Here is an 11,354-nt window from a genome sequence, read left to right as displayed (position 1 = left end):
AACCAGGGAACAATCATGCGTGTTCCATGGGAACCAAGACGTGCAATGGAGACCCTGGATTTGCTTGCTTCCATCTATTCATCACACCCTACATCTCTTTTCCCTTTACAGCAAACGAAACTAGCGGTGATCACTGACTGGTAATCACAAGCCCACATAAGCTCTGTTTTTATTAAGAGAATCAATCTCGTGCCCTCATCCATCCTTTGCTAAAATATTTGTCTAAAATTTATTTTTGATATGTGGATCGAGAAACTTAGGAAACAATTTTCTTCTTTTTGATGTTTACAAAAGAGAAATAGTACACGTACGTATTTTGGAAAAGAATAAAAATCATGAAGGCACGTAGAAAAGGAGATTCTAGCGAAAATGTGATGAGGAAGAATCGAATGATTCTCCATAATATGTGCTGCATTTATTTTCTGTTCCACAGATGTTATGGAGGATTTCAGCCATTTACCATTGTTTGTCGAACATCTTTAAAATGTATTTGGAATTTCTCATAAGAATATAGCTGGTAGAAAATTAAAGGCCAACTGGAGTACTAGATTCTGCCGCTATAAATAGTTAAATACCCCACAGAGCTACTTCAGAACTCAAGAAACAGAGGAAAGTAATCAAAGAAAACAAAGTTTGTTACGTCAAGAGAATAACGAGGAAGAATGGCAAGCACTGTTGCTCAGGTTATGCGAAGAATGGCAAGCACTGCTGGTCAGGTCATACGTTGTAAAGGTAACAGACAAACTGCTATTACAGAGCATGTTTCCTTCTGCCTTCTTAACTCTTGGGAATGAGATTGTTTTTGCGTGTTTAACAGTGATAGTTTGTTACTGTTCAGAATTCTATTTTCCTTTATGGTTTGTTTGGTTACTTGGAAAGTGAAACAAAAGAGATTCTTTTTTGTTTATGGAAAATCTTGTTTTCAACCAGACGGTGAGATCAAATTGTGTGGAGAATTAGAGAACTCACTCATAATTACTATTTTTCTTTTTTTAAAAAAAGAAAAAGAAAAAGAAAACTGGATTATGAATTTGATTGATCTAACTGTGATTTTGGCCTTTAAAAATATTATATGATTTTTTTGAACTATGCTTTAATACGTCAATGTATTTCAATTTTTTTTTTAATAAATGATTGGATGGTTGTATTGTAGCTGCTGTAGCATGGGAAGCTGGAAAGCCACTAGTGATAGAGGAAGTGGAGGTGGCACCACCTCAGGCTATGGAGGTTCGTTTGAAGATTCTCTTCACTTCTCTCTGCCATACTGATGTTTACTTCTGGGAAGCCAAGGTATGTGATTGCTACTTACTCATGCATGTGATCTTGTTTATCGGCTATTCTGCATCCAGAGATTGATACTATAACATTGGCTTTAAAATTGCAGGGGCAAACCCCATTATTTCCTCGCATATTTGGTCATGAAGCTGGAGCGTATGAATTTGAGCCATTAGTCATTGCTTGCTGAACTTGGATTATGCTTTTGTTTATTTTGATAGTGATGAATTGGGGTGACTAATTTGATAATTTTGCTCACGTCTCCATTTTTCTTTTGGGGTGTTGTAGGATTGTTGAGAGTGTTGGTGAGGGTGTGACAGACCTCAAGCCTGGTGACCATGTGCTTCCTGTCTTCACAGGAGAGTGTAAGGAATGCCGACAATGCAAATCAGAGGAGAGTAATATGTGTGATCTTCTTAGGATCAACACTGACAGAGGTGTGATGCTGAATGATAGCAAGTCTAGATTTTCAATTAGAGGGCAGCCAATTTACCATTTTGTCGGTACCTCCACCTTCAGTGAGTACACTGTGGTTCATGTTGGCTGTGCTGCCAAGATCAATCCAGCTGCTCCACTTGACAAAGTTTGTGTCCTCAGCTGTGGAATTTCTACAGGTTGGGTTAAAACAGCAATTCAATTGTTCTTATATGAATAAAGAATTTGTTACCTTCTTTTAATGAGGATTTGGTTTTGTGCTGTAGGTCTTGGTGCCACTTTGAATGTTGCTAAGCCAAAGAAAGGCTCTTCTGTGGCCATTTTTGGACTGGGAGCCGTTGGCCTTGCTGTAAGTTTCTTTCCCAAAGCACTAAACAAAGGGATTTTTTCTATCCATTTCTGAACTCAGATGCTAGGCCGCTGCTTATATTAAAACTGTTTCTATTGTTTGACATGATCAGGCTGCAGAAGGGGCTCGGATTTCTGGCGCTTCAAGGATTATTGGTGTTGATTTGAATTCCAACAGATTTGAAGAAGGTAAACCAAACATTTAGTTCAATCCTATTCTTGTTTCATTTGCCTTTTGGGTTCTTTATCCATTCCTGGCTAAACTTGTTGGCTGCATTACTTGATTAATTATGTAGCAGACATATGTTGTATCTAAATCTACTCAATTACTGCAAAGAAGAAGAAGAAAAAAACAGAGAGAGAGAGAGAGAGGATGAAAATGATGTTCATAATAGTAAACACAAGATGTTGCACAGAGGACTTTAGCACTGTCAAGTAACTAAGATGAAACTGATATGCATATCATCGAGTACCTTTGCTGTTGTTTCTTGGTGACAGTGCTGACATATTCTGATAAGAAGTGCTTAATATGCTATCCAACAGCTGATTTCTGATGTTCATTTCTGTTGTTTCTTTCAACAGCCAAGAAGTTTGGTGTGACCGAGTTTGTAAATCCAAAAGATCATGACAAGCCTGTCCACGAGGTTTGTAAGAAGATAAATCATGTTCGTGGAAAGGGTTCATGCAAACCTATTGCTTCAGCTCTAATTTTGATTTTTCTGTCTTTAGGTGATAGCTGGGATGACTAATGGAGGAGTTGATCGTAGTGTTGAGTGCACAGGAAGTATCAGTGCCATGGTTTCCGCATTTGAATTCGTCCATGATGTAAGTTCCTGTGAAAACTGTTCTAGCCATTAGCCGATTGAGAAGAAAGAAAAAAACCGAAGACATCAAAAACACCTAAATCTGTTTCACATTTTGGATTTCTTTGCAGGGTTGGGGTGTTGCTGTACTAGTTGGCGTGCCGAACAAAGATGACGCTTTCAAAACCCATCCAATGAATATATTGAATGAGAGGACTCTCAAGGGTACTTTCTTTGGAAACTATAAGCCGCGCTCCGACCTTCCTTCAGTCGTAGAAAAATATATGAACAAGGTAACTTCAGTCCCCACTAATCAAATTCAGTAGGTGCATACGTTCCCAATCATCTCTCCACAGCCAGCAGAATTGTGGTTTCTATTAGTGTAGATCGGAAGAAAATCTGTATGTGAAGTTTCTCAAACTATCAACTACAATGATCTTTACAGTGAATTGCTTTAATTTAAAGAACATGAACATGAGCAATAAAGTAGCCATTCCTCCTCGGGTTTTGAAGCATTATATCACAACGCAAAACAGTCTGTTATCCTCACTAGTTGTAATATGTGCAGGAGCTGGAGCTAGAGAAATTTATCACCCATGAAGTCCCCTTCTCTGAAATCAACAAGGCTTTTGAGTACATGCTTAGTGGAGCTAGCCTCAGGTGTATCATCCGGATGGATGCATAAGAATGGTCTGTTCTCAGTGTGAGACGAGCCAAGAAATTCACGTTTCAGATTGCGAATTAAACAAGGCTGTTAGAACTTTACTTTCGCTTTTGATTTTCTTGTACAAGAACTGCCTATTTCTGGCATTAATAAATCTTAGTCCGACTTGTATTTATCACTATATATTTCCAGCATGATAGTCCATTACTCGGGACACATTAAATCATAGATGAACATTGTTCTCAATGTTCATCTATTTCCTCGATCTAGTTGAAAAGGCTTCGAGGAAACAAAGATTCTCACTTGATATTCACTACAAACAATTGCCTGAAAGCCTAAAAAATCCATGCGAATTTGATTCAAATACTAATTTCAGAGTGCGTCCAACAATCCTGATGCAGAATCCCCCTCTTGCTCATGAGTAAAGACTCCTCTTTCCAAAACCCAGTCCTCTACCAAGGGGCGGAGGTAGGATTATTTAATAGGGGGGGCCAAAATAATATACATAAATTGTAAAAATAAAAAAAAACTGCATGATTTAGTTTTATTCAAATAAGTAATTACAAACATATGACGATCTTTGTATAAGATAAGAAGTTTAAAGCAATACCAAATTGAGTCAAAGCTATGAAGTTAATGTCATCTTCATAATGTATTCATCACTTTAATTTTGTTGATCTTCATACCTATCAAATATAAATATACAAAATATATAAGAAACATTAGTTAAAGCGATGCATTATTTATGTATGATAAAACTTTGAAATAAAGTAAAAAATAATAAAGAATGATTCTTACATATTTAATTTAATTGTGCTCGTCGTTCTTTCATGGAGTAGAAATCATCGATTATCATATCAATTGTGAATCTTTCAGCAATTTCTTTTTCTATATAGACAATCAAATAATTTGCAAGAAAATCATCCTCCATCCGATTGCGAAGTCTTGTTTTAACAATCTTCATCGCTGAAAAAGCTCGTTCAGTTGTTGCTGTCGAAACAGGAAGAGTCAAAATAAGCCGAATCAACCTATCAATGAGCGGATAAATTGTTGCTTTTTCTGTTTCAACCAATCCTTGACATAAATCAGCAATCGATGACATATTCTTTAACTTTGGATGATTGGGCACATCAAGCTCATAATGCTGCAACTGAAATCTCAAATGAGTTTTTTCTTGGTCAGAAAAGTCTTCAGGATAGAACTTGTCAACAAGTAAGCATATATCTTCAACACTGAATAATTTATAGTTATTTTTAGGATCTAAAGCTGCGCTCAACTTAAGAAGCTCAATCGTCTGCTCATTGAATCTATTATTTAGCTCTTGCAACTGTTGATCAATGATAGCTGTAAATATATCAACTCGGTAGTGATGCTCAACTGTTATTGATTTTGTTTTACGGCGAGATCGTCCCACACTAGAAAAACAAGCATCCATATCAGGAACTTCAATGTCTTGATGCTTACAAAATGATGTTACTTCTTCTAAAAGAGTTTCCCAGCCATCATCTCTTAACTTCTGAATTAAAGTCTTTGTGGTAGTCACCAAATGCATAGCATTTAAAATGTCTTGAGATTTCTGTTGCAAAGCTTGGCAAAGCACATCAGTAATTCCCATAACATTCTTCATTATATGCAAGATGAATGCAAAATCAAATGACATTAGCAACTTAAATGAAAAAGCCGCATCACCACGTTGAGCATAAGTAGATCCATCTAAAGCGATGTTTTCAAGAACCAAACAAGTTGCCCCATACATTTTTATCAAACTGCAAATGGATTTGAAGTGCGAACTCCATCTGTTATCTCCAGGTCGTTGCAAACCACCTACTTGATTAACTCCTTTACCCGTTTCAATCTCACCAATATCAACTAAATGTTCAATTGTAGTTGCTTGAAAAGCCCGTAATTCATCATTACGCTTGCAAGAAGCACTAACAATGTTAATAATAAAAATCAAGTTCTGAAAAAAAGTGTGAACATCAGATATTTCTCTAGCTGCAGCAATAAGAGCCATTTGTAATTGATGAGCTAAGCAATGTACATAATATGCATAAGGGCAATCATTAATGAATAAAGCTTGCAATCCATTCCACTCTCCACGCATATTACTAGCACCATCATACCCTTGGCCCCTAATATTTTGAACATCAAGATTGTGATGAGATAAAACAAAGGAAATCTCTTTCTTAAGAGTTGAAGCAGTTGTGTCTTTGACATGAACTATATCCAAAAATCGTTCTCGTATAAATCCGCTTCTATCAACAAACCTAATAACAAGGGCCATTTGCTCTCTTCTGGATTCATCTCGAGCTTCATCAACAATTAAGCAAAATCTTGCATCACCAATCTCATGACGAATTGAAGACTGAACATTTCTAGCAAAGACATGCAAAATTTCCTTTTGAATTTGATGCGAGGTGTATTTAGCATTTTGTGGAGCATTATCCAAAACAAGAGCACCTACTTGTTCATTATATGATGCTAAAAGTTCCAACATTTCAAGAAAATTACCTCGATTTTTTGATTCTGGACGTTCATCATGTCCTTTAAAAGCACATGCTTGAAATGTGAGCCAACGAACAATATCTATTGAAGCTTTAATACGCAATCGATTATTTAGAATTTCTTAAAATAATGAACGTAGTTTCCTTTTGGAAAGTGAATTCCGGGGAAAGTGAATTCCGGGAAAGTGAATTCCGGGAAAGTATTTTCCGATGTTTGGTAGTGTAATGGAAAATAAGTTGGAAAACACTTTCCAGTGTTTGGTTATGTTATGGAAAATGAGCTGGAAAATAACTTATTAATGTTTTATTTTTTCAAGTTTATTAAAATAATGAGGAACAAATCTTACAAATTAAAAAATTGAATGAGAATGAAATTGAAAAAAAATATAATTTCATAAATTATCTCAAATAAAATAAATAATAATCAAAATAATAGAGATCAAATCTAAAAAATTAAAAAAAATGAAAGGTGAAGAAATTAAAATAATAATAATTAACATTTCATAAATTATTTCAAATAAAATAAGTAAAAATCAAAAGAATGAGGACCAAATTTGATAGATAAAAAATTTCAATAAAAAATGATAAGAAAAAAGCAAATAGCAATTATAAAAATAAGGACCAAAATTAATATAAAAATTAAATTTTAAGAGATGAAATTGAAAAATAAATATTCAAAACAAATTATATATAGCAATCAAAAGTTTGAGGATCAAATTTAATATAATTAGCAAATAATGACATTTCTAAATTTTTCACAACTTCCGGAAAGTGTTTTCCGCCCAAATTTTTCAGGAAAACACTTTCCTGAAAACCAAGCCAAATTTTCCTTTGACTGGAAAGTGTTTTCCGTTGACCAACTTTTCCAATAGCAAACAAACACAAGAAAGTTTGGAAAGTGATTTCCCGGAAACCACTTTCCGGAAAACAAACACAGCCAAAAGGGAAAACACTTTCCTAGAAATCAAACCAAATTTTTCTTTGACTGGAAAGTGTTTTCCGTTGACCGAAAAGTGTTTCCGTTGACCATAAAGTGTTTTCCGTTGACCGGAAAGTGTTTTTCGTTGACCAACTTTCCTAATGGCAAACAAACACAGGAAAGTTTGGAAAGTGGTTTCCCGGAAAATGAATTCCGGGAAACAAACATGGCCTTGAGTAGTTTGCCTCTTAACTACCTTCTCAATATGACATGACTGATTTTTCAAATTTTCCAAGCACCTGGTAGCAAATCTATGAGCTGAATTTGGACCTTTTCCCATATGAGTTAAAAAAGCACATCGTTCCCCATCATTAACTTTCTTCCAACAACTGAATCCTTTAACAGTAAAGGTGTCTGATCCTGGCTTTCCAGATGACTTACTTGAAAATAGATAGCAAGGGAAACAAAATGCAGTATTTTTCTCTGAATATTCAAGCCATGGATAACTTTTGAACCAATGAGACTGAAATCGACGAGGATGTTTTTTACCAGTCAGCGGATATTCAGACATCAAAGGTTGATATGGCCCCAAATTAATGTATGCCCTTCTAATTTCATCTTGTTGATTAACTGGGTATTCCCAAATTTGAGGACGATTGCTTGGATCTCTAATCAGATGAGCAATGTCGATTCTAGTAGGAGGTTGCTCATTAATCAATGCAGGTTCTTCATAAATTGAAGCACATTGGGGTTGTTCAACCATAACTTCAACATTACACATTGGAGTTGATTCACTAGGCTGTGAGTTATCAATATTTTTCCTCTTTTTCTCAAAAAAGGAATCAATTCTTCTTATTTTGTTCATGGTTCAACCTAAAATCAAAACATCATAAATTTTTATTGTTTTCTATTTAAAAAATAAATACAAATAACGATGTGTTGAAGCAATAATCAGAACCAAAAATAAATTTTTACATGTAAACCACGCTGACATATGAAAGCAAAATTAACATATTAAAAAAAGAAATTGATATATAAAAGCATATCTAACATAAAAAATGAGATTACTGGTTCCTAAAAAAGAAAACTTACACTGAATCAAAGTTGGGTATACACTCTTCAAAGAACTCAATTTGGCTAGAAAGACCGTGTCTAATTGTATATTGGACCTGGTGATAGTAAGGTACATGTGAGAAAAATTTGTTAATTTTGGTGGCTTTGCTAAAAACAAAACATAAAAAAATCCAAGCATAATCGAAACAAACAAACCCATAAAATATATCCAATTAATTAGAAAAAACAACATTCACTATAACAAGAAATAAAAAATAATAAAACTAGTAGATTTGAAAAAAAAAATAGCAGAATTATATATATGTATTCATTAAATTCTTAACAAACATTAAAAAAAAAATTACTAATTACCTGTTTCGATGAATTAATTAGCTGCAGCTTTGCTTTAACTTTTATGCTTTGTAGGTTATATTTTTTTCGGCTAGGTTTGCACTTTGCAGAGAAGAATGTGAGAGAGACAGTAAAGGAAAGGAATTAAAAATTGGAAAGCTTTTGTTTTCTACTTGCATAGGGATACACTGATATTTAGCCTATTAAAGTTAAACATAACTAATAAAATAATAATTTAATATTAAAAGTTTATTATTTATTATATTTTAAAAAAAAAAAGTTTTGCAGGGGCCCGGGCCCCTGCTGGCCTCCCCTTGGTTCCGCCGCTGCTCTACCATAGCCTGAGAATTTATTGCCTGGTCTGTAGGCACTAGATGTCCAGCCCCTAACACCAAGGCATGACTCAAACTCCCCCACTTCTGAACATACCCAGCAAGCTCTCCGTTCACTTTCCATATCTTTCTTTCAGCCATCAAAAACTTCCCTATTCCCTCCCATTTCATTGTCTTAATCCAAGCTTCAGTGGAAACCACACCCACTCTCAAATCAAGATGCCCTTGATACAACAATACCTTAGTATTCTTTACCAAGAATTCCATCATGTACTTGACACTCTTCATCAGATCTTCATGCAATGCTTCCCTCACCATTTTACTACAGTGCTCAAAAACTATAGATTCATTTGCACCTAATGCCTTCTTCACCTCGACAGATTGCAAAAACTCCGTAACCAACCTTGTCTCGTAAGGCATTCTCCTAGTAAAGTCATACATCGTAGCTAGCCCTGTCATGTTTTGCAATAAACTCAAGACCCGACTTCTTGCATTCGTTGCCGCACTCCAATTTCCCATTTTAACTAACTTAACTGCCTCCTTTTGACCTTCCTCTAATTCCCTCTTTTGTCTCTCATTGATAAAACCAGAAAAGTAAGCATTCACAGCATGAGTTCTCACCTGTGTCACAGGATCTGTTAACCCATTACCTATAGCAACACCTTTCAGATTCACTTGCTTTGACACAGGCAGCTTCATATTCTTCTTCAAAATGTAATGTCCTATTGCAGGAACATACTTTCCTGCATAACTCTCACCAGTTATATAGATCGAACGAGTCTTGAACACTGGATCTGATTCAAGAAACTTAGTTATTGCAGAAAAGAGATGCTTAGCAACAGTGTTTTGATCTCTTGGTATCTCTTCATTCTTAGAAGCAATACTAAACCCAGTTCCTATAGGATTATCAAGGAAAATGAGGCCAAAAATGCGGTTCCAAGAGCCTAAATTGGGTTGAAGAGTAACGTTTTGTTCTTCGGAATCAGAAACAACACGATAAGGGCCCAGTTCGAGGAAGTTCCCAACCATGGAGGAGCATCCAGGACCACCCTGAAGCCAGATGAGAAGTGGGGTTTGAGAGAGAGGTGAAGTTGGGTGTTGAGCTTCATAGAAAGTGTAGAAAATGGCTGAGTTGGTTTTCGGGTTGACTGGGAGGTACCCAGATTTTGTAGGCAGTGCTTCATTGGGAAAACTAGAGTTTGAAGTGGGTAGGGTTGGTGTTGTGGCTGAAGAATGGTGGAGGAGGAGGAGGAGGAGAAGGAAGGAGGAGGCTGATGCTGTTGACTCCATTTGTGTGAGACAAATGATTGAGTTGGTACAGCCACTTTTTTATTTATTTAGGTAATGTTTGGAACGCGGTTTAATCTATATTTTTAAAAAAATTTAAATTTTTTTTATTAAAATATAATATATTTTATATATTTTGAATCGTTTTAATGTATTAATATCAAAAATAATTTTTAAAAAATAAAAAAATATCATTGACATACATTTTGATACGAAAAATTATTTGAAAAACACCTGCAACCATATTGTCAAACAAACTCTAAATAAAAAACGGGTTAAATTAACTTTTTTTTAATGAAAAAAAACAAAAAAAGCATGGCTAATTTATTTTTTTAAATAAACAATGTAAAAATTAACTCAATCAATAATAAAAAAATCAAATACTTACAAAATAAAACATTAATAACATAGTAAGTTGTTTATTTAGATTAGAATAACTTAATAAAAAAATAAAATAAAATAACTTATGAAGAACAATTTAAAATAAAAAAATATTAAATAAAAAAATAAAAAATCAGAAAAAAATCTAAAATTAAAAAATAAAATTAAAAAAAAATTCATCAACTATAAAAAATATCCAAAAAATAAATACTAAAAGTGCAGGCCTAAGTTACCTACCACACCTGGACCTTAATATAAAAAAAAAGGCACAGTGGGTCTGCCAACTCAAGCATATGAGCTTAAGCTTTCCTTTTTTTTTTAAAGTAGCCTTTTATTTTTAAAGATAGTGTCTAGATTTCAGTGATTAAATGGAATCAGGGTAAGAGTATTTTAACTCTAGAATTTATTTTTTAACTATTTTTATTCAAGAACATAAAAAAATCACTCTAAATAAATTTGTTTATGCCTTTAAATAACAAAAAAAACCGACTTGAAATTCAAAAACTTTCCAGTTTCAGATTTGTTTTCTCAAGTAATTTGAATGTGAAATAACACTTTAAAAAAATTCTTTTCATCAAATAAAATTTATTAATATTAAGATTAATTATTTTTGTAGTCGGAATCAATATAGATTAATATTCTCTCTCACACCAAAATTTGACAACACTCTTTTTCCTCTCTCAAATCAATAACCGAAATATAAAGAAAATGAAATTTTATACTAAAATAAAATACTTGAAATCTAAAGGAGCCAAAAAGTTATTATTTGAAAAGTAAAATGACTAAAGTAAACATTTTGTGTTAATTTTGAAATTATCACTTATTTTCTCTAATTATTTTTTTATTTTAATCCTTTACCTTTTAATTTTTTTCCTTTCTAAAAAGTTGAAAAAAAATTGTGGATTCCTCTAGACAACATCTATGCTTTTTAGGTTTTTCATTTTTTGTAATTTGTATTTCCCCAAGAGATTTCATATCTGAATTTCATTTTTTTATTGATAA

At 33.9% G+C, this 11,354-nt stretch overlaps 3 protein-coding genes across 3 annotated transcripts; 1 reads left to right on the top strand and 2 right to left on the bottom strand.

Annotated features, from left to right (window-relative positions):
- Positions 1–437: 437 nt before the first annotated feature.
- On the top strand, positions 438–3,706 carry LOC133695325 (alcohol dehydrogenase-like). The gene is made up of 10 exons (XM_062117258.1): positions 438–732; positions 1,154–1,290; positions 1,385–1,431; positions 1,564–1,889; positions 1,977–2,059; positions 2,172–2,247; positions 2,641–2,702; positions 2,788–2,883; positions 2,993–3,154; positions 3,430–3,706. The coding sequence occupies exons 1-10, from the start codon at positions 663–665 to the stop codon at positions 3,544–3,546; spliced, it is 1,176 nt and encodes a 391-aa protein (XP_061973242.1). The 5' UTR covers positions 438–662; the 3' UTR covers positions 3,547–3,706.
- Positions 3,707–4,205: 499 nt separating this feature from the next.
- Positions 4,206–6,022, bottom strand: LOC133694864 (uncharacterized). Its single transcript, XM_062116560.1, has 2 exons — positions 4,481–6,022; positions 4,206–4,211 (listed from the first exon to the last, which is right to left on the bottom strand). The coding sequence occupies exons 1-2, from the start codon at positions 6,020–6,022 to the stop codon at positions 4,206–4,208; spliced, it is 1,548 nt and encodes a 515-aa protein (XP_061972544.1).
- A 2,461-nt stretch (positions 6,023–8,483) lies between these two features.
- On the bottom strand, positions 8,484–9,999 carry LOC133695324 (serine carboxypeptidase-like 50). Its single transcript, XM_062117257.1, has one exon. The coding sequence runs from the start codon at positions 9,972–9,974 to the stop codon at positions 8,619–8,621; it is 1,356 nt and encodes a 451-aa protein (XP_061973241.1). The 5' UTR covers positions 9,975–9,999; the 3' UTR covers positions 8,484–8,618.
- Between the last annotated feature and the right edge of the window lie 1,355 nt (positions 10,000–11,354).

The sequence above is a fragment of the Populus nigra genome, chromosome 5, assembly GCF_951802175.1.
Source record: "Populus nigra chromosome 5, ddPopNigr1.1, whole genome shotgun sequence".
Classification (NCBI taxonomy): Eukaryota; Viridiplantae; Streptophyta; class Magnoliopsida; order Malpighiales; family Salicaceae; genus Populus; species Populus nigra.
Note: the sequence above shows the minus strand (reverse complement) of the source record. Positions and strands in the feature narration are given on the sequence as shown.

What these genes read in the sequence shown, in the direction of transcription:
- LOC133695324 (XM_062117257.1), bottom strand. Translation starts at nt 9,974, where the DNA reads ATGGAGTCAACAGCATCAGCCTCCTCCTTCCTTCTCCTCCTCCTCCTC.
- LOC133695325 (XM_062117258.1), top strand. Translation starts at nt 663, where the DNA reads ATGGCAAGCACTGTTGCTCAGGTTATGCGAAGAATGGCAAGCACTGCT. An exon ending in ATGACAAGCCTGTCCACGAG is followed by an intron (nt 2,703 to 2,787) that starts GTTTGTAAGAAG and finishes TTCTGTCTTTAG; the next exon opens with GTGATAGCTGGGATGACTAA. An exon ending in TAGAAAAATATATGAACAAG is followed by an intron (nt 3,155 to 3,429) that starts GTAACTTCAGTC and finishes TAATATGTGCAG; the next exon opens with GAGCTGGAGCTAGAGAAATT.
- LOC133694864 (XM_062116560.1), bottom strand. Translation starts at nt 6,022, where the DNA reads ATGTTGGAACTTTTAGCATCATATAATGAACAAGTAGGTGCTCTTGTT.